Source organism: Eulemur rufifrons, chromosome 7, assembly GCF_041146395.1.
Source record: "Eulemur rufifrons isolate Redbay chromosome 7, OSU_ERuf_1, whole genome shotgun sequence".
Taxonomy (NCBI): domain Eukaryota; kingdom Metazoa; phylum Chordata; class Mammalia; order Primates; family Lemuridae; genus Eulemur; species Eulemur rufifrons.
The window spans coordinates 234,611,168-234,634,514 of NC_090989.1; the positions used below are offsets into that span (position 1 = coordinate 234,611,168).

General features: G+C 33.9%; 1 protein-coding gene across 1 annotated transcript; it reads left to right on the forward strand.

Moving 5' to 3' along the window:
* The first annotated feature begins 4,626 nt into the window (after positions 1-4,626).
* Positions 4,627-18,284, forward strand: TYRP1 (tyrosinase related protein 1). Its single transcript, XM_069474202.1, has 7 exons — positions 4,627-5,094; positions 6,236-6,555; positions 9,186-9,390; positions 12,937-13,104; positions 15,122-15,301; positions 16,588-16,734; positions 17,545-18,284. Exons 1-7 carry the CDS (start codon positions 4,710-4,712, stop codon positions 17,748-17,750), a joined length of 1,611 nt encoding a protein of 536 aa, XP_069330303.1. The 5' UTR covers positions 4,627-4,709; the 3' UTR covers positions 17,751-18,284.
* The last annotated feature ends 5,063 nt before the right edge of the window (positions 18,285-23,347 follow it).

Sequence of the window (23,347 nt, forward strand, 5' to 3'; positions counted from 1 at the left end):
TAAACAGTATTTTTTGAGACTCAAATCAATTAAATAATATTCATTTTTAAAAATATAAATAAAGTATAAAACTATACATTTCAAAACTTGGAAAATCAATGAAGCAAAAATAAAACCTAAGAGGAAATAAATAGCTGTATTAATCAGGGTTTTCTGGAGGAATAAACCAAAGGGGGTGTGCGTGTGTGTGTGTGTGTGTGTGTGTTTGTGTTTCTGTGAAGAGAGAGAGAAAGAGACAGAGAGACAGACAGGCAGACAGAGAGAAGAGAGAAGGTGATTTATTATAAGGAATTAGCCCACACAATTATGGATACTGGTGAGTTCAAAATCCACAGTGTGAGCCAGCAGGTTAGAAACTTAGGATTTCTGGTGGTGCAGATGAAGTCTGAAGGCTGTCTTCTGGAAAATTCCCTCTTGCTCAGAGAGTTCAGGCCTTTTGTTCTGTTCAGGCTTTCAACTGACGAATGAGGGGTGATGGAGGGCAATATGCTCACTCAAAGTTCACCAATTTAAATGTCAATTTCATCCAAAAATACCTTCCATGTTAACATATAAAATTAACCATTACAATAGCCTTAAATATTTAGATTTGGAAAAAGGAATTCTGAATATTAAACAAGTAAGCATGCAACTTAAGTTGGAAAAAGAACAGTAGAATAAAAGCAAAAGAAAGGGAAGATATAAAGCACAAAAATTAATGTAATAGATAAAAATATATATTTGAGGTCAACAGAACCTAAATTTCCTTCTTTGAAAGCACTGCAGTCAAACCTCTGGCCAGACTGATCAAACAAAAAGGGGCAAAGATACAAATGTATTAAATACTGCTAGGAATTTTTAAAAGAAGGGCATACCTATAAACACACAAAGATTAGCAAGTGAATAACCAATGCTATTGTATATCAGATTTACATAAATAAAATTGAAAAGTTTAGTGGAATAGAAAAGTTCCTTGGAGCAATGTATCAAAAATGGCTCAAGAAAAAGTAGAAAGCATGAATAATCATATAGGCATTGAAGATATTCAATGAATAATTTAAAATCTTTCCACAAAAAGAGCAACTATCCCAGATGAATTGACAAAGAACAAATTATCCCACTATTACCTAAACACCTTCACAGATAAGAAAAGGGGGACACACTCCACAATTTATTCAATGATTACAGAATAACTTTGATGCTGAATATAGACAAGTATAGTAGTAGAAGAAAAGACATATCTCACTCATGAACATAGATGCAAAAATATTCTAGACAAAATTTTAGCCAACCTAAGATTAGAAAACATTCTAGTTTTAATTCCACTGTGGTCTGAGAAGTTACATAGTATGATTTCTATTTTTTTTAATTTGTTGAGCCATGTTTTGTTGCCTCAGATATGATCAATCTTAGAGAATGTTCCACATGCTGATGAGAAGAATGTAAATTCAGTAGTTTTGGGGTACAGTGTTCTGTAAATGTCTGTTAGGCCCATTTCTTTGAGTGTCCCTTTTAAGTCCAGTGTTTCTTTATTTATTTTCGCGTTGGATGATCCGTCCAGTTCTGTCAGTGGGGTGTTGAAGTCCCCGGCAAATACGATGCTGCTGTTTGTCCCTTTGCTTAGATCTCGTAGGGTTTGCTATATGAATCTGTCACTCCTGTGTTAGGTGCATAAATATTTAGGATTGTTATATCTTCTTGTTGAATTGCTTCCTTTACCATTATATAATAACCATCTTTGTCTTTCTTTACTGTTGTTGATTTGAAGTCAATTTTATCTGATATGAGAATGGCTACACGTGCTTTCTTTTGGTTTCTATTTACATATAAAGATATAAAAAATACTTCATTTCCTTGGAATAGGAATGATTTCTTAACCAAGACATGGAAACTACAAACCACTAAAAAAAAGTTGGCTACAATGATATTAAAATTAAGAACTATTCATCAGAAAACTGTATAAAGAATGTGAAAATTAAGCTACAAGTTGGAATATTTTCAGTATATTATATTTATTTACCTAACAGAAGATTAGAATTCAGAATGTATAAAGAACTTCTATATATCAAGAATAAGACAAAAACACAATTGAAAAATGGTTAATAGACATGAGAAAAGCATTTCATAGTATTAAACCTCGTTAGCTATTGAGATAAATGGATTATGATTTTCCATACATATGATTGGCAATTAATTCTATTAATACAAAGTCTTAGTAAGTTTGTGAATCAATAAGAAACCTTTGCCACTGCTGGTGGGAAAAGAAATCTATACAATCACTTTGGAAAACAATTGGAATTATCTTACAAATATTCACAAACCCTATGAATAGCTATCCTCTTTCTAGATATTCACCATGAAGAAATTTTTATATATGTTCACTACGAAACATTTAAAGACTATTTACAGCAGCACTATTCATAAGACAAAAAAAAATTATCCTGGAAAATAACCCAAATGTCCACTAATAAGAGAATGGCTGAACGTATGGTGTTATGTTCTTACAATGTCATTTTAAAAATCCTACAAAATACTACTACAGTATTTTACATGCTACTGCTGGGATACATTTTAGACATAGTATTAGTGGGAAAAAAATCTGGTCAAGGAAGCCTTCTATAGTAATGATACCATTTTTGTTATTCTAATAGTCTAGAGATCCAGAAAAAAAAAGTTCTCCCCTATGTATGGGAAAAATCATCACCAGAATTGTTGTTTTTTAAAGCACTTTAGGAAATATCCTAATATGTATACACATTAATGGAATGTCATGTATATAACAGACCAGAAAAGAAAAAGAAAAAAGAAAGACATTTTAGATTCACAGACATATATCTTAAATAACTATGATTTGATATTTTTATAATAAGTCATGTTGATGGCATAGACAAGAGGCTATGAACAGGAGATTCCTGTTATTCTTTCTTTCTTTAATTTATAGATAGATATATATTTAGTAGCCTTTTTGTTTATAACCATACACTTAATTTTTTAATATAGTTTTCTAGACAATTTGATGGCTTAGAGTCAAATAGGACAGCCAAGCCAGATCATGAATTCTGATAACCTTTATACAGTAATTGTGTGTTCCAAACTAGAGATTAGATTTAAAGATTGACTTCATATGCATGGGTTTTCAATTCCAGAACAAAATTCCTCCTGAAGCACATGAATCTATTACTTTTAGTGCTCTTGGCCCTAGTTGTCTTTTTTGTTTGTAACCATACATTCAATTCTGTTCAATAATTTTCTGGAAAATTTTCTAGCTGAGAGTCAGAAAGGACAGCTAACACTGATTATGAATTCTTCTAATATTTGCAGAGTAATTATGTATTATTAAAACAAACTAAAACTGGCATTTGAAGATTGACTTCCTATGCATAAATTTTCAACTCCAAGATAAAATTGCTCTTGAAGTCTATGAATCTCTTATCCTTAGTGCCACTGGTTTTAGATTGCTTGAAGAGAATGTAGGAAATAAGAAGCCATTCAGTTGGCATCTTCTAAACAATGGAAGGAGCAGCTATCCTGTGGTGCTTTGCCACAAAAGAGATACAGCTTCTATGGAAGGAGGTGATAGAATAGGACCACCTTCTCTGTGAAAGCCCAGTGTGAAAGCCCATTGCCACCATGACAGGCAATGCTACGGTGCTGTGGTGTAATCATATCTGATGCCTTTTCTATTATAATTACTCTCTCTACAAATTGTAAGAATGGCAGCATTTGTTTTCAAGACAGAGCACAACCAAAATCTACCATTAGGTACAAGCACTGGCCTGGCCTTCGTACCACTAAGAAAAAGTAATTAATCTTATTTCCTCCTCCAAAGATACACTGTCAGAGGAAAAAAGTAAAATCTCTACAATGAAAACAAATTTCTCTAATTTCACTGACTTATATTCCAAATTAGTGCTTCTGACCTTTTCCTAAAACCTTAAGCATCACAAGGCTTCCAGTGAGAAAGGAATCATGTGCTGATCAAGTTCTTAAAGAGCAGAAAAACCCACTGAAGTGAAAAGGGATTAGTAAAGGGTAGAGAAGGGGACTAGCCCCTCCCAGCTCGGGTGAGCTGATGTGGGATTAATTATCAGGCAGAAACCCACGTGCAATTAACAGCTCTGACATCAGGGGACACACAAGTATAAAACACTCAACTCTAAGGGAAGTTCAGCAGAGAAACCCCCCTGGAATTTAAGGTACTAGAGAGAAGCTCTATGGTGAGTGGGTGGGCTCTCGCCACAACTCCATTAGCATGCGGGCCTTTAAATCACAGAAATTAACTTGCTGGAAATCTGCTCCAAATTCTTCTTTACATGGTTAAATGTAATTAATGGTGGTGACCTGCTAATAAATGCTCTTGATAAGTGATATCCAGGAGAAGTGTGTGTGTGTGTGTGTGTGTGTGTACACACACACACACACACACATAAAAGGAAGAAAACTAAATGACTAGGACAGGGAATTTAATTATGTAGTTATGACATACATCTAATTTTTAAAGGTAAATTATTATTTTTAGTATTTGTTTGAAATGTCATTTTACAGATATGGATTCCATTTTGAAGGTAAGTTGAGAAGGGCTCCTACCATTTATAAGAGTACAAAAAAAACCTTGCATAATTCCATTTTACTTTCTCCTTTTCAGGGGGATTTTAATCGGTGTGCCTTAATCTTCTCTAGGTAGAGGGCCATAAACCAGATCTCTGTTCTGCACTCTTACTTCAAGCAGAATGGAAGCTCATAAACTCCTGTCTCTGGGATGTGTCTTCTTCCCCCTGCTGCTTTTTCAGCAGGCCTGGGCTCAATTCCCACGGGAATGCGCCACCGTTGAGGCTTTGAGAAGTGGTGAGTGTTGCCCAGACCTGTCCCCTGTGTCTGGGCCCGGGACAGACCAGTGTGGCTCATCCTCCGGGAGGGGCAGGTGCGAGGTTGTGATCGCAGACTCGCGGCCCCACAGTCGCCACTACCCCCACGATGGCAGAGATGATCGGGAGGGCTGGCCCATGCGGTTCTTCAATAGGACATGCCGCTGCAATGGCAATTTCTCAGGACACAACTGTGGGACTTGCCGTCCTGGGTGGAGAGGAGCTGCCTGCGACCAGAGGGTTCTCACAGGTAAAGGGGGGGGGGGAGAAATGGGTTTATAGTCCTGATGAGACTCAAGGCTCTAAATAGAATCCTAAATCATTGGAGCTGGAATACCTAGAAATCATAGTTTTCACAGTTGGGGAAACTGAGGCTTAGAAAGGTTAGGAAACTTATTTGATTTAAAGGGTTGGGGTTGAAGCTCAGACCTTCTGACTAGTATTTCCTTCTGACACATTTGTTCAGTAATCATTATATGTTAGGAGCTGTGTTTATAACTAGTCCTTTCAGTAACTCCTCAAGGTAAATATGTTCATTGTCATAGGTGAGGTTCAAAGAAGTAAAATCCACATAGTTGGTACTTGATAAAGCTGATTCACCTGCAATCTGTCTAGCTCTTATATTTCAACTTCTTCTGCTACCCCTGCTAAAGCACAAAGAAGTTTCTTAACGTCATGATCAAATTCAGGCATTTTAGATGAACTGTCTGGCCTATCACCTAAATAGCATTAAATAAGAAAGTATTCAATAGTAACTGCCAGCAATATTTGATTATTTTCTATACACCAGAAATTGGACTAAGTATTGAACAGAACATTTATTGAGTCTTTATTATAAGCTGTGCCCTGATCTAATTGCTTTTATGTGTGTGTTCTTTGATCTTTACAACTCTATGAAGCAGGCATTATTTTCATACACATTTTACAGATGAAAAACTGAGGCTTAGAAAAATGTGCCCAAAGTCATAGAACAAGTCTCTGGTGTTTAGCCACTAAGCTACACCACCGACCTTTTCTTTGTAAGATTTATGACGTTAAAAGGCAGAAAAATCCAAGAAAAATGCCAATAGTGGGCAAAAAATAATGTGACAAGAATCACAGAATCATAAAATCCATAAGTAAAATTAAAGAAAACTAACAAGAATCCTAGATTCAACTGGAGAGAGAAAAAGACAGAGGGAGAGAAAGAAAGAGAAAGAGAAAGAGAAAGAAAGGGGTTTGAGTTAGGGGTATTTTTAAAGGTACAAAATAATTTAAAACAGATTTGAATATATGGACACAGAACCATGAACGGATAAAGGAGTCATGGGCTGTTACAAGATGAATATTATTCTTTTCTACCCATCCCCACAAAGCAGGTGTTTTCATGTTTGAATTTTGTATCCTTCAAGTCAGGAGAAATCTTCTGGACTTAAGTAAAGAAGAAAAGAACCACTTTGTCCGGGCCCTAGATATGGCAAAGCGCACAACTCACCCTTTATTTGTCATTGCCACCAGGAGATCAGAAGAAATATTGGGTCCAGATGGCAACACGCCACAATTTGAGAACATTTCCATTTATAACTACTTTATTTGGACACACTACTACTCAGTCAAAAAGACTTTCCTTGGGGCAGGGCAAGAAAGCTTTGAAGTGGATTTTTCTCATGAGGGACCAGCTTTTCTCACGTGGCACAGGTACCACCTACTGTGTTTGGAGAGAGACATGCAGGTATGTAGGAAACCTTTCAGTTTTCAGACCCTTTACAGACGAAGTGCCCTGTTGGTAAGTCATCTTAATTCACTGCTTTTCCAAATGATCAGAACATGTGATGACAAAGCAGTTTCATAGTATTAATCTGCCTCTGACACTCAGTTACGTTTCTCCTTGTTTTGATTACTTGTTAATGAATCTTTATCTTTTGTGAAGTGAAAAGAGGGTAATAGGAATAATGAGAAAGCTAACTGAGATATTTGTAGGTGTGAATTAAGAGTTTGAAAATATTCTACAACACTATAATTTAAGAAATGACTCTCATAAAATTGTAAATAAAAGAGTCTCATTTGACATGTCTCCCTTCTCCACTAACCATAAGCAAATGTCCCCCCCTGGTCTGGATGATACAGGTGTGTAGATAATTCTCAGTATTCCCAGTCTCAAATGTGTACCTCGTCATTCCACTTGGTTCTTTCCAATACAGCATAGGGTTAAATCGTGAAAAAAAAATTCCTTTCCATTTTGATTGCCATATTTTCATTGAACTACATCCTTTTCCATGCCCCTTACCACTTTGGTGCTTATAGAAGAAACCTATTGAAAAATTTTACATCGCTATATGAGATGACAAATATGTTAATTTGACATATCTTGACTGTAGTAATCACTTTACCATGTATATGTATACCAAAATACCATGTTGTACACCTTAAATATATATAATTTGAAAAAAGGATCAAAATATCAAATCAGTCAGGCATTATTTTTAGTGAGGAAACATTGGCCTTTTTTTGTCATAAAGTGAACCTCAACTTAAGCACAGTTATTTCATGCTTATTTTTCAAGCAGATATGCTCAAAACACATTACAGTATCTAGTAACATAGATACCTTATTCTTCTTTCTTTTACCAACTTCTCTGTTTCCTGAGAAAAATTATTGCTATTTTAAAATAAGAAATTATTAGATTTCAACTAGGAAATCTACAAAGTAAGCCTGTTTCCCATGTGAAATAGCAGCAATAAATTTCTCCCTCCAAATTAAAATTTAAAAATTAACCTAAAAGTGTCTAAAGACAGAAAAGATGTTTAAATTCATTTATTGATTTTCAGAATGTCTGTGCCAGCATTATTCCAAGAAAAAAATGGTTAGAAGAGAGAATTAATGCACTAAAATATGAAATAAAATATTCTTTTGAAAGTAGTCTATCCATATGCAGTTTGAGAGTGATTAAATGAATTCATCTGATACTCTGAACACCATATTTTATAGCTCTGATTACAAGTAAGACATTTAGTAGATTATGAGTAGATAAATCTGTCATTTGTAATTTACGGCAGATCTTCATGCCTGTAAAGTCATTTTCCCATGGGCACACCAAAATGAAAGGGCAGGTGGAAAGTATCTAAAAGCTTCGATTTTTCCTGTGTAAACTTCAACCTCCATGACTTACATTTTTAAAACCCAACAGCATGAGGGATCCAGCAAATTACAATCTAAATGTAATGCACAGCTGAAATGCCACATGAATATGCTCTGGCTCCCAAATGTCAGTTGCTGAACCACAAAGCTACTCTTAATGATCCCTTGGAAGCTGTTACTAATTTTTGTGAACCACAATGATGGCTTTCTAAAGGAGGGCTACAAACCCCTGGAGACCAATAAATGGGGATGACTTGGAAAGCTTTTGGCTCTCTAGAACATCCAAGGATAAGGAAATGCTTCCTAGAGAGGGATTTAAAATGAAAAAGCCAAAATGTATTGAGTGCTTGGGATTTAAGATAAAACAATGGCAATCCCTACATTTAAATCTCACACTCTAAATATAACTCTTCAAAGGCAAAAAAAAACTGAGAAATAACAAGTAAATATATGTCCTAAGGAACACAGTAAAATAAGCATGTGATCTTGAGCCCAGCATTTTTTTAAAATATGAGATCAGCTCTAAATAGAAACTAGGTCTCTGGTCTAAAGAACAATAGGCACAAAGATTAATTTTGCTTCTGTTCAGCATTTCTGTCTGTATGAGTTTTATCCAGAAGCCTGAGTCTTAATAGTTTACATTCAGAAGCAGGGTCTCTAAATGAAACACCAAATCGTGCCCAGGCAGATAAGTGTGAAAGAGCCCATGTGACCTGTGGCCAAACCAGAATCTAAATACCTAAAGTCATTCAAATGAAATTTCAAAACAGAACAAAACAAAAATCACTGTTGCACAAAACATATTTCAAGGCTGGATCTGGCTCCAGACTAAAAGTTAGTGATGCTTGAATGAAAGATTGGAAAATGGAGGACTGTGGAAATGTCAAGGAGAGGATGTTATTACTGATCATTTCTGGTATAACCAATAGAAATGTAATTACCTGTCCAAAAAAGAAAAGGAAGACCTTTTTCTCCTCCAAATCACTTGCAGATTTTCTTCATAATGAGTTGAGTTTCATTCCCTCTGGTGCTTATCATAAATTCTAAGCTTTGTTAAATTAGGTGTTTGACCCCTTTGGGGCCCTCAGACACCACTGATACACTGACTGGTACTTCAGTGGCTGAAAGGAGCTACTAGAAATAGACTGCCAGAGAGTAAACCAAGCAAAGAAGAAGAATTGGAAACAGAAACAGAAAATATTAACAAGAGTTTTTGTGATCTAGGACATGTTGCAAGAGCCTTCTTTCTCCCTTCCTTACTGGAATTTTGCAACTGGGAGAAACGTTTGTGATATCTGCACCGATGACTTGATGGGATCAACTAGCAACTTTGATTCCACTCTTATAAGCCCGAACTCTGTCTTTTCTCAATGGCGAGTGCTCTGTGACTCTTTGGAAGATTATGATACCCTGGGAACGCTTTGTAACAGTAAGTTCCAAATGACAGCTAGGAGTCAGAACTTCTCTTTAGAAGTTAAATATTTTAAAGTTTAAATATGCTGCCTGGAAGGCCCTCTCATTCTACTAGGGAGTTCAGACTAAAATCTACTTGTATTATATAGAATCAGTGTAGAACTATTCACTGAGTGCCTCGAATATTCAAGGCAATCTATAAGGTGCTCCAGAGGAAACAAAGTGCGTACACATTTTTAAATTCCTTTTCTTGAGTAATTTGGTCAGTGCATTGCTAACTTCCTTATTTTGGAAATGTCTAGGTGTATAAACTAATCCTCTTAGTTTTCTTAGCACCGCTTAGTAGTCATGTGTCTTGTGTTGGAATTTCACAGAAAATATTTCCCAAGAATATCTGAAAAAATGTGCAAAAAGAGTTGGAAATATCCTGGGAGGAAAAAAAAAAGAAAAAAAAATAGTTCTTTATGCTTATTTAGTCAGAAAGTTAAAAACCAAAAGGTGATATCAGGGATACCTTTTAGAAAAGGAAGGTATTGTATTGATGTGTGGCAGCTAGTTGCTTTCCAGCTATCCCAAAGTAAACACAGTAAAAGAATGTCTAACCATGCCTAACCCATTGACTTAGCATCCTTTCTCCAGTGATCTGAATGCCACCTCTGTCAGAGGTCAAGTTTCTGTATATTTGTCCTTAAGCTTTATATTCTCGTCCTTTGGTCATATTATAATCTGTCCCTGTGCTAATAATCAAGATTTAATTATTAGACTCTCCAAACCCACTTTATTTTTCATTTTCAGGCATGTCTGGCTATTTTGAACTTTTGTTCTTCCATATAAAACTAGAATTATGTGAATGTATTTTATTATTACAGTCATTCATATTTATTCTGCATATATTTTTATGTATAAAATATTAAGTTATTTATAAACTTATAAAAAGTGTATTCTAAATACATCAGACGGAATTAGGTATATTTTTCACCATTAGAAGATTATTTAGCTGTACATAGGAATTAAAGAAAGGATAGTGTATATGAAATTATCCTTTGTATAAGTTTAAAAATTAGAATAAATTTTTGTTTGGCATGTTGAACAAGTGGTCCCACCTTGTGGCAGAGAAATGAAATTGATGATCAGAATATCTTCAGATGCCAAAGCATTTATTTCTTTCTGACTATGCTGTTGTATTTTGGCCTGGGAATTTTCCAGACATTTTCCAATCTTCCTGATGATTGAATACCAAAATTAACACAATTTAAATGAGTAAATAAAATTATAACATAGGAGGGGAGAAGAAAGAAGAAGAGATTTTGTTTTTATCACAGTTTTTCTTGTCAGTTAATATACCAAATTTCCTAACTCAGACACATAGTTTCATGACAAATTGAAGATTATTTATTTTAAGTTAAACAAATTTCAAATTTCTTGTCTTGGTTAAAAATATAAAGACTTAGCTTAGCATTTTATTTATTAGACTAGAGAAAGAAAATAACCTAACATTTTATTGAACACATATTATGTGTCTGATATGGTGTTAAATGCTTTAATATGGTATTCTATTTAATCTTCATAGCAATTTTTTCTTCCCTCTACTTTTCTTTTGGGATGATCTTATTGCTGTGGTTTCATTGATCACTTTTTTATAAGAGACCCATACATATACATATTTAGATCAAATTTCTCTTAGGTATTTTATATCTATGTCTTCATATCCTTGTTACATAGTATCTCTTCAGCATTCCATTAATGCACCAAACTTGGTAGATTGAAAATGTAAATTGTTATACTTAACATTCTTCCAGCAACTAAAATATCATCATTGATTCTTCATGTAAAGAACATTGTTCTTTCTTCATAATACTTCTAAAGTCTATTTTTTCCTTCAGATAATTGGAACTTTCCACTTATATTTAGGTGGAACTACCACGGGACTCAGATCCATAATAGATGCAATGGCAGAGGTTGTCCATGGGCAAACAAATTTAAAAATCAGTGGGCTAAAAATATAGTGGTTTAAGTAGTTTCTTTACTGTCAGAATTCTCTGCTATGAGGTTCCATGGGCAAAATAGGATGTAGCATTTCAAAACCCAAGTAATCAATGCCTGTTTCTTGGAATTTATTGATAGTTCCCTAAGCAGTAATCCCCAAAACATCAACTTGAATTAATAGTTTAATTAGTGGAAAGTTTTTGGTAATATACACCCCAAAAATATACATGCATTTTCCAGTCCCAATATAGGCATATGTTTTATTTATATATTATATAAAGTTCATTATGCCAATTCTTCAGGTACTACTTACTATGTTAGTTGTAAAGCACAGAACACAGGAAGCTTTACGAATGAGATAAAAGGAATATGAGATGAAGTTGTAATATTATCTCTCCCAGTCTAGTGGATTAATTTGCTTGTCCTTCTAGGACACATATATTCTTCTCTGGAGACCATTGGATAGACTGGTGGAAAATGCTCCTAACCAATCTCTTCTCCCACCAATCTAAGGCTTCAATTTCTCTTTACTTCCTAATGAATTAAATATAACTTTCTCATCTTGGTATTTGATTTTTTCACAATATGGCTCTTGTCTGGCCTCCCATTTTTCCCACAGTCCACAACTCTCCTACATTGCCACATACTCCAGACAAGCTATTTCCCAAACAGGCCCTTTTGTACAGTTAGCATGATCTTTCCCATATAATGACAGGCATCAAACAACTCTTCAGCACCTATTAAATGACAGACACTATGCCAAGACTGAGAGACACAAAGATTTTTTATTATAGATAGGAGTTTTTTTAATAGAGATAAGAAAGCTTATCATCTTGTTATTTCCTCTGCCTAAAATGTTTGTCTTGTAAAATTTCTATTTCACCTGTGGAAATTCATCTCAATCCTTCAAAGCTCTTTGTAAATCTCTTCTTTATGAAGCCCCCCTCTTCCTCTCTCTCCCCCTCTCCTTTAAGGATTCTGTCATATTATCTATCCTTAGTATCACAGCTCTTTGTTTGCCTGTTTGTTCCTGCCTTTCAAAATCTTAGTTTATTCCTCACATTAATTGCTGGAAAAGGTGAGAAATATGTGTTGATTGAAATATGTCCTACTTTCCAAAGAGATTTAAGGTTATTTTTGCTTCTTTTTCTGAAGGCTAAACCAATGGCGTTTGGGTGCAAAATTTAGTGTATATATGAAATATAGATTTCAACGTGGAATTTAAGTTTATGAGATTATTTTGGCATAATTCAGTTTTCCATGGAATTTTCATTTTAGTACATTCTCGTGAAAGAAGCTTACATCGGCTTAACAAACACCAGGGCCGTATCTGTTAGTGTGATCATTTTTTTCTTCGTATGTTTTTTATGTATCACATATCTATTCTACTCACAGAAGTAGGACATAGTAACTTAGATTTTTCTCACGTTCCTGCTACTACATATGCATTTTTAAATTTTCTCTTCTACCAAGGAGAACCTATATTTCAGTGTTTGTGCTATATATGAAGTTTTAAAGAGCAATGCTAAGACCTCTAAACATTTTGTGAATGTTTGCATACCCCATCTTTTTCTAGGCACTGAGAATGGGCCAATTAGGAGAAATCCGGCAGGAAATGTGGCTAGACCAATGGTGCAACGTCTTCCTGAACCACAGGATGTCGCTCAGTGCTTGGAAGTTGGTATATTTGACACACCTCCTTTTTATTCCAATTCTACAAATAGTTTCCGAAACACTGTAGAAGGTAAGTAAACAAAATCAGTGCTTTGAATTGACCTAGTTGCCAGAGTAAACCGAAGTATTCAAAAGCAGGTCTCTTTGAAATGGATTTGAATAGCATATTGACCCTGTGAGTTTAGGTGAATGAGGTTGCCTATTATTATGCAGAAGTTCAGAAAAGAACGTTCTTAAAGAGAATTGTCAGACCATGAAACTCTTTTGAATTATTATAGGAGAAGCCCTTGGAAATTATTCTTCAGTCTCTTAAACATCTAAAAACTATTTAAATTCATATTTCTGATAACTAGCTGCCAATATGTGTAACTATACCAGGGTCTAGCATTGGCAAATATTAGTCATATTCAAAACTTTGACAGCTTACTAAAATTTTTTTCTTTAAAAAAATAAGAGTAACAATAAAAGAATTCCAAACAATCAGTTGACATGCAGTAAAGCCTGGTTTGGGCAAATGCTTTGTTTAGGTCTGTATCAACCTGTAACTTTTTTTGAAGGTCTATAAAAATTCAAATTAGCATCTACTGACATTTAATTTGATTTTCTTTGTTTCTCTCAAAGGTTTTTTAAAACTGAGGTCTAAAGAGGCAAATCCAAATCGTCTGAATCCATACTTTTATATAATAAATTCTGATATCTCCAAATCATGCTTGATATATATTTAAAGTTCAAAAGGAATATAACCACATTTAACTTTGTTATAAACTTGTTCTTGTCAAATTTTACCATAAAAATAACATGGAACATGTCAGATTTATCCTACTCCCCTCAAAAATGGTAATAGAATTCCCTGCCCTATGATCCAAGATAGTTGACACATAAATCTGATAATTATTTTTAATTCTTTCCCCTTTATGCTCAAAATTTATGCCATGTTTATTTATCTTTATGCTTATTTTAATTTTAATAACTGCATGAATACATCGATTTGGAGATCATTCAATAAATAATCACTGTATTTTGACTAAACTGACATCCATAAACTAAGGCTATAAGTACTAATATCTTAAAAAATGTGCAGATTGTGTCTTCTTAATGCCCAATCAGAAGACAAATTATACTGATTTCCTGACACAATGTATAAAAAGACTAGTGACTAGCCATAAGCCACATACATTAGAGACAATCTTTAAATGCTTTTTGAATCAAGTAATAATGCAATAAATGCATGAAAAAGTAATTAATGAATAAATAATTGTCTGTAAGTATACAATTAATCTTAGGCAAAGAGAGAACAGGTTAACATATTTTAAATTTGGATTTCATTTATAATATACAACTTTCTCCTGATCTCCCACTCCTAGTCTTTCAAGCCAATCAGACAACCTACATCATAGATCCTCCCTTTTAATTTGTGACCTGTCCTGTGTCTATCTTGGTCTTCTCCCTTATATATGGAATTTATAGAGAAATACATATGTGAAATGGAGGTATTTATCAAAAGTTTTATAAATGTTTTGACAGTAGGCTTTCCAAATGTTTAAAACTAGTACAGAGATGGTAAGAAAGATCTGGAAAATTATAACTTCCCCACAAAAATAATTTTCTAAAAATAAACATGCTGACAGTCATTCAAAAGGAGTAAGGTAGGAGGCTGAAGTAACATCTGGCAATTTAAGTTCCAAGACAATCAGAGAGGTGTTCTCCCAATTGTGTCAGCAGTTTTTAGTAGAAACTGGAGATTTCTACTATCTTTATTTCTGTGTAGAACAATGTCTGCCTTGTCAAAATAGAGTGTTCTATATATTCTGACTGGTATCCTTTGCAGGTCATTATTTTTAACCTAGAGGCTACATTTAGAATGTCATACTACTAGCTACATTTAGAATGTCATACTACCTAGCTCTGGGTATAGCAAGCAAATGTCATCAACCATAGATACAGAGAAGCAATGCTATCATATTAAGGCAAAGATTGGCCTGACATGCTTAGAAAAAATTGTTTCCCTGTATAATCACTGCCGTTGACTTGAAAAGTGAGGTATTTGCAATGGTTTTTACTATTCCCATCCTTGCTTTTATATCTAGGTTACAGTGATCCCACAGGAAAGTATGACCCTGCTGTTCGAACCCTTCACAATTTGGCTCATCTATTCCTGAATGGAACAGGGGGACAAACCCATGTATCTCCAAATGATCCTATTTTTGTCCTCCTGCATACTTTCACTGATGCAGTCTTTGATGAATGGCTGAGGAGATACAATCCTGGTGAGATACTTTCAAGTACCTTTTGCAGACTTAGCCAAACAGACGGTTATAGTGGCAAAGTTGTCAGTTGACACATAAAATACACTTCAAAATAAGGATAAAATAGCTATGATATCTAGCCATTTCCAAGTGTTCAACCCCACTTTCAAAAGGCAGGCAAGTTTCTTACAGTTATGGAGGCTGAGAAGTCCAAGGTTGAGGGGCTGCATCTATTGAGAGCTTTCTTGCTGGTGTGGACTCTGTATAGTCCCAAGTTGGCATGGGACATCGCATCCTAGACTGAACATCCTAGCTCAGGTCTCTTCTCTTTCTCTTCTTATAAAACCACCAGTTCCTCTCCCATGATGACCCATCAGTCCATTAATACGTGAAAGGATTAATCTATTCATGAGAGCAGAGTCCTCATGAAGGGGACAAATATTCAAACCCAGCCTTCTCTTACATTCTGACTCTTCCAAATATATTCCCATTAGTGTCTTCCCAAGCCCACTTCCAATTCTGATTTTATGACATTGTATTTGGTGTTTAATTTTTCCATCATAAATATAGGATAAACAAACAAACAAAACCAATATTTTGACACAAATAACCTATCACTCCTTTTATCCCTGATGGCAGAAACTCACTAATAATATAAATGCCCATTGTTTATGCTTAAATAGAAAGAGAAGAGATGGCAGCAAGCAAATAGGATTGCAGGACCTTGATTCAAAACTTTAATTATTTTTCATTAATTATATTTCATTAATTATATTTTCATTAATTATATTTCATTCCCAGAGTAAAACCCTGGGAATAAAGCAAATAATGATTTCTCTAAAAGTAAACAGAAAAAATAAAAAGTATCAAGTAGAAATATTCATAGTCAAGGACAACCTCCAGTAGATACACTGTATCTCAAATTTCAATTATAGATGATACTACAACAAATGTCAGGTCCACCTTTTTCTTTGGTTTTGAAAAATAAGTTTAATAAATTTTATTCAAATGAGTTTCTGTAATTTAAAAATAAAACGATTGATGATCATCATAGGTGATAAAATACTAAAACTCCTCTGCTTTTAAACCTTCATTTTCTATTAAGTGATATGTTGTTGCTGTGTTCAAAGCATTTGAACTCTGTTTTATGTAATTTCCTGTTCTGCTGTAGGGAAACTTTCTTTGTCTTTATTCGGTGTAAAATTTTTTCATGTTCTCCTTGAATATCGGACATCTTCAGAACATAATAATGACATTAATAGTAACTTTATTATGTTCATTAACAAGTTGTCTTTGGAATAATTTAGATATATCCACATTTCCATTGGAAAATGCCCCTATTGGACACAATAGACAATACAATATGGTGCCATTCTGGCCTCCCATTACCAACACGGAAATGTTTGTTACTGCTCCAGACAACCTGGGATATACTTATGAAGTTCAATGGCCAAGTAAGTATTGAAAATGTAATTTTACTGTGATGATTTCCCAAGGAAAATTTGTTCTCTTTAAAGTAATCACAGTATTCTGAGGCTACAGTTTCCATTTGGATTTAGAGGCTTTTATTTGGATTTTTATTTGGGGATAAAGAGAGGGAATTTAACATTTGCTAAGAGCCCACTCTAACCTGGTATTGAGCTGATTACAAAGTACTCTATCTCATTTAACCTTCACAACCCTTTGAAGTGACTATTATGATCCTCCTTTTACACATAAGGAAGCTGAGTCTTAAAGAGATTAATTGTTAAAGATCCTCATTTCTGGTAAGGGGAGAGAATGAGTTTTGAGCTTAGGCCCATGTAATAGTTCCAGTTTTTCTACTACACCATGTTGCCTCCATTCATCTATCCTAAAGCAAGAGGAAGTGAGATACTCTGAGCTACTTTTTCTGAGATTTTGAACTTCAGAACTTTTTAAATTTTAAATTTCTGTCTCAACAAAGGCAGTAGGGCATAGTGGAAGAGCACAGAATTTGGATTCTGAAAAACCTGGACTCCAAAACCAATCCTACTACTTATTCACCAAATAACCTTGGTCAAGTCACTCAAACTCTTTGAGCCATCATTTTCTCATCTTTGGGATATTAAAAGAAATTAGAAAGTGCCTTTGAGATGACAAGTGCAACCCTAGGCAATGTGACCAATATAAATTAAATATCAGGATTTTGGTTACAGTGCCTGGGATAGTGCCTAAATTTGGGGCATTGAATTTTTGGTGATAGCTATTTTAATGTTTATTTTTTTACTCTTCTTTTCCAATAGGTCGAGATTTTAGTATATCTGAGATCATTACCATAGCAGTAGTTGCTGCTTTAGTATTGGTTGCAGTCATTTTTGTGGGTGCTTCTTGTCTGATTCGTGCCAGAAGCAACATGGATGAAGCCAATCAGCCTCTCCTCACTGATCAGTATCAACACTATGATGAAGAGTATGAAAAGTTACAGAATCCTAATCAGTCTATGGTCTGATGACAAGTGACCTAATTTCTTAGACATTAGTGCCACAAAATTATCTGGTTGAAAAATAATAAATTGAGTTACTAACAATATTTTCTTACACTTTCTTTCATATATATGCATATGTTGGAACTGAAGTTCCATGCATTTTTTTTCAGAGCTGGGAAGAATCATTCAGACTCTTTTCATGAGGTTCTAATTTTCAGCTCTTTTTAAAGTGGTGGGTTGCACTATTTCTATGATATTTAAGGGGATAGTATAAATTTGGCATGTTTTAAAGGTTGACTATATGATGCTGTACTTTGCTTATATGTTGAAGGAAAATAATGTTTGCTAGTAACTCTATGTTTAAAATACATGGGTGGGCATTTCTATATTGTTAAAATATAAATACATTTCCATTCATTAATATTGGTCAACAGATATAAAGGAAGCCATATGTATTAGTTAAAATAAATTATATGGTGTTATAAATAAATGAGGTCTTGATTAACTTCTTAAAATTGGTCTTCCCATTTAAAGATCATTCAAATATATCATGTAGTCTTAGGTTCGAGGCCACAACAAAAAAATCAAGAAAACTGAGGTTTTTTTGGAAAAAATAAACAAAATTGACAAACCCTCATGTAAACTAAGAAGAAAAGAGAAAAGATTCAAAATCAGAAATGAAACAGGAGGCATTAAAAAGGAAAAGAAGGGACTTTTATGAACAATTGTATGACAAAAATTAGATAATCTATAATAAATGAATAAATTCCTAGAAACATACAACATACCAAGACTGAATTAAGAAGAAATAGAAAGTCTGACTAGATCAATAACAAATAAGGAGATTAAATCAGTAATTGAAAACCTCCCCACAAAAAATAAGTTCAGGACCAGATGACTTAAAAGGTAAATTTTACCCACTCAGAGGAGAACTCATACCAATTTTTAAATTCTTCCAAAAATATAAAAAGAAGGGATATTTCCGAATTCATTTTATGATACTAGCATCACCCTGATGCCAAAGCCAGAGAAAGACACTGCAAGAAGAGAACATTACAGGCCAATATCCCTGATGAAAATAAATGCAAAAATCCTTAATAAAATGCTAGCAAAATGAAATCAATAGCACTTCAAAAGATTATATACCATGACCAAGTAGTATTTATCCCTGGTTTGCAAGTTTGGTTCAATATACATAAATCAAAAAATGTGACATACCACATAAATAGAATGAAAGATAAAAGAACATGGTCATTTCAATAGATGTGGAAAAATATTTGATAAAATGCAACACCTTTTCGTGGTAAAACTCTCAGCAAATCAGGTATGAAAGGAACCTACCTCAACACAAAAAAGACCACATATGAAAAACCCATAGCTAACATCATAGACAATGGGAAAAAACTGAAAGCTCTTCCTTTAAAATTCAGTACAAGGCAAGGTGCCCATTCTTACCACTTCTATTTAACATTGTACTGGAAGTTCTAGCCAGGGAAATTAGGCAAGAAAAAGAAATAGAACACATCCATACCGGAAAGGATAAAGTCAAATTACCTCTGTTTGCAGAAGACATGCTCTTATTTGTAGACAACCCTGACTGCTCCACAGAAAATAAAACTTTTAGAACTAATAAACCAATTCAGCAAATTTGCAGGATAAAAAATTGACATAGTAAAATCAGTGATGTATCCATACACTAACAATGAACTTTCCGAAAATAAAATCAAGGAAACAATCTCATTTACAATAGCATCAAAAAAGAATAAATTACTTGGGAACGAATTTAATCGAGGAGGTAAAATATCTGTACACTGAAAACAATAAAACATTGATAAGAGAAATTGAAAAAGACACAAATAAATGGAAAGATTCCCCACATTGGTGGATTGGAAGAATTAATATTATTAAAATGTCCATAATACCCAAAGCAATCTACAGTTTCAATGCAATCCCTATCAAAACCCCAAAGGTATTTTTCAAAGAAATAAAGAAAATCCTAATATCAAAATGGAGCCACAAAATATTGCCAAAACAGTCTTGAGAAAGAAGAACAAAACTGGAGGTATCATACTTTCTGATTTCAATATATATTATAAAGCTATGGTAATCAAAAGAGTATTGTATGAGCATAAAAGATAAACAAATGGAATAGAATAGAGAGCTCAGAAATAAATCCATGCATATCCAGTCAGTTAATCTTCAACAAAGTTTTCGAGAACACACATTATGGAAAGGATAATCTTCAAAAAATGGTTTTAGGAATACTGAATATGCACATGCAAAAGAATGAAATTGGACTTGTATTGCATCAAGCACAAAAACAACACAAAATGGACTAAAGACTTCAACATAAGACCTGAAACCATAAAACTCCTAATGGAAATCATAAGGAAAAAGATTCTTGATATTTTGGGGGACAATAATTTCTTGGATATGACACCAAAACCACAGGCAATGAAAGCAAAAATAGACAAGTGAGACTATGTGAAACTGAAAAGCTGCACAGCAGATGAAACAATCAACACAATGAAAATGCATCCTAAAGACTGGGAGACAGTATTGGTAAACCATATATCTGAGAGTGGGTTAATACCCAAAATATAGAAGGAACACATACAGTTTAATAGCAACCAAAAATATAACACAATTAGACAAAGGAAATAGACATTACTCTAAAGAAGACATATAAATGTCCAATAGTTTATAAAAACTTGCTCAAGATCATTAATCATGGGAAATGCAAATTAAAAGCACAATGAGATATCACTGCACCTTTGTTAGAATGGCTAATATGGAAAAAGACAAGTGTTGGCAAGGAGGTGGCGAAAAGGGAACTCTTGTACATGTTGTGAGAATGTAAATTGATGCAGCCACCATTATGGAAAACAATAAGGCAATTCTCAAAAACTTAAAAATAGAACTACCATATGATCAAGCAATCCCAGTTATCAGTATTTGTCCAAAGAAAATATAATCAACATCTCAAAGAGATATATGCACTCTCCTGTTTATTGCAACATTATTTACAATAACTAAGATATAGAAATAACCCTAGTTTATGTCAACAGATGAATGGATAAAGAAATTGTGGTGTGTGTATATATACAAAGGAATATTATTTGGCCTTAAAAACGAAGGAAATCCTGCTATTTGCAACAACATAGATGAATCTGGAGGACATTATGCTAAGTGAAATAAGCCAGAAACAGAAAGAAAAATATTACATGATCTCATTTATGTGTAGAATCTAAAACAGTGGAAGTCATAGAAGCACAGTGTAGAATAGTGGTTACCAGAGGAAGGGGTGGGGAAACCAGTAAGATGTTGGTTGGTCAAAGGGTACAAAGTTTCAGTTATTTAGGATGAATAAGTTCTAGAGATGAAATGTATAGCATTGTGATTACAGTTAATAATATTTTATTGTATACTAGAAATTTGCTAAGAGAGTAGGTCTTAACTTATCACAAAAAAGTGAGGTGGTGGATATGTTGATTAGCTTTACTGTAGTAAATGTGTACATGTACAATGCATATGCATATCCAAATATCAAATTAAATTTCAATAAAGTTGTTATTTAAAATATATATAGCTTTGATACTTTCTCTCTAAATGTGCTGCTTTATTTTCCTTGCATTCAAGAACTTCTTTCTATTATTGCACAACTCTGTAAGATCTTGGAAGTTATCTTGATTGGGTGAACATTACTCTTCCTATAATATGCTATATTACTCATTACAAATAATATTCATTTGCTACGTTGGAGATTTTGCACTGTTCTCAGTTTTTCAGTTCTCTTATAAGACATAGTGAATGAGATTATTATGCACTCACTGCAAAACAAATTGCATACAACTTTAAACTCATTCTTTCTTGTATAAGCACCTATTTTATGTGAATGTTACAAATTGAGCTGAGCTTTATCGTATACATGGAGTGAGTAAAAATGCCTGACTAGACTTTCTAATACAATGAAAAATAAAAAGCTATTACTTTTGTGGCCCTCAGTTATATCCTATCTTCCTACCATGAAACAGATTTCAGAAATAGTGTCCACTTCCAGCTCCATGTAATTTCTAAAATTGGATGAAGGGAAAAAGAAGTTTTGGCTATTAAAATAACTGTTTTATGGTTTGGTTATGGGACATTTGTTCTGAGTTCAGTCCATGAATATCCAATAATGCTATGTATTTTATTCTTTGCTATACACTGGTCAAAATTTCTATCAACCAACCAATCAATGGAAGATCATGATGAGCAGAGAGCAAATATAAAATAGAAAAAAAGATTTTTAAACATATTAAAAAGCCAAAAAGAGAGACTGGTATGAAAGAGATGAAATATAAAAGGGGAAAACGCAAAATTTGGTAGTTCAAAAGTTGTGATTGCAAAACTAAACAGTAGAGAAAGATAGGAACTAGCAGGATTCTTTACAAAGTAACCAGGAGATTTTAGTGGAATTCAAATTGAAGATAAGCCAACGGTGCAATGTAACCAATAAAGGGGGAAAACGGCATGCCATTGATAAAGGGGGGAAAGTGCTTATGTATTGGACTTCATTAATACATAAAAAAAAAATTTGTTGTGTCCAAGTAACATCTGGAGCATATATGCAACTTTAAGGCCATACTGTAAGGGGAACATTGTCAAATTGACCTTCTGCCTGGATGTTTTATCCATTATCAAAAGTGGAATATTGAAGTCTCCTACTGTCATTGTATTGCTGTCAATTCCTCCCTTCAGATATGCCAATATTCACTTTACACAATTAGGTGCTCCAGTATTGGGTAGGTATATATTTATAATTGTTATATCTTCTTATCAAATTGACCCTCTTATTATATAATGATCTTCATCCCTACAGACAATTTTTTACTTAAAGTCTATTTTATCTGATAAAAGTATAGTCACTCATGCTTTCTTTTGGTTAACATTTGGGAATATCTTTTGACACCAGTTCTCTTCCAGCCTACATGCTTCCTTAAATCTAAAGTGAGTCTCTTGTAGACAGCAAGTCACTGGATCTTGTTTTTTTTCATAATTCAGTATTGACACATTGTCTATTTCTAGGAATTTAGCCATGTCTTCTAAATTATCTGATTTTTTGGCATATCATTGTTAATAAAAGTCCTTTATGATACTTTTTTATTTCAGAAGCATATATTGCAGTAATTTTTGCCCTTAATCATCAAGGGCGAGGCACCCACAAATTTCCTCCCAATTCTCCTGAACTCAAGGCAATGTTCTTAAAGAAGGCTTTGTTGTCAGAAGATTTTAAAGAACAAATTAACTGCAATATTTTCAAGATATTATACTAGAAATCATACTTTATCCATGTTTTCTTTGGTTTGTTGTATCCTAATATATAGCTGTGGGTAGTAAAAGTGGAAGAGAATTTTAAAAACTAGGGATTTATATGGGTTTAAACCAAATTCATTTATCTTCAACATAGTACATTTCCTAATTTTCCTCCATTGGAATTTTCCTATAAAGCTGGAAGGAATCTTAGCACTATCCAGTCTGGCTTTTTAATACCCAGATGAGAAAACTGCCTGCCATGGAGGTGAATAGACTTGTACGAGGCAATACAACTAGGAAGAAGATAATGAAGGCTAGAATCCAAG

Bases quoted from the DNA above. Each gene is read 5' to 3' on its own strand.
- TYRP1 (XM_069474202.1), top strand. From the start codon at position 4,710: ATGGAAGCTCATAAACTCCTGTCTCTGGGATGTGTCTTCTTCCCCCTG. The intron at 6,556-9,185 runs GTATGTAGGAAA...TTTGTGATCTAG, and splicing joins GTTTGGAGAGAGACATGCAG to GACATGTTGCAAGAGCCTTC. The intron at 9,391-12,936 runs GTAAGTTCCAAA...ATCTTTTTCTAG, and splicing joins CCTGGGAACGCTTTGTAACA to GCACTGAGAATGGGCCAATT.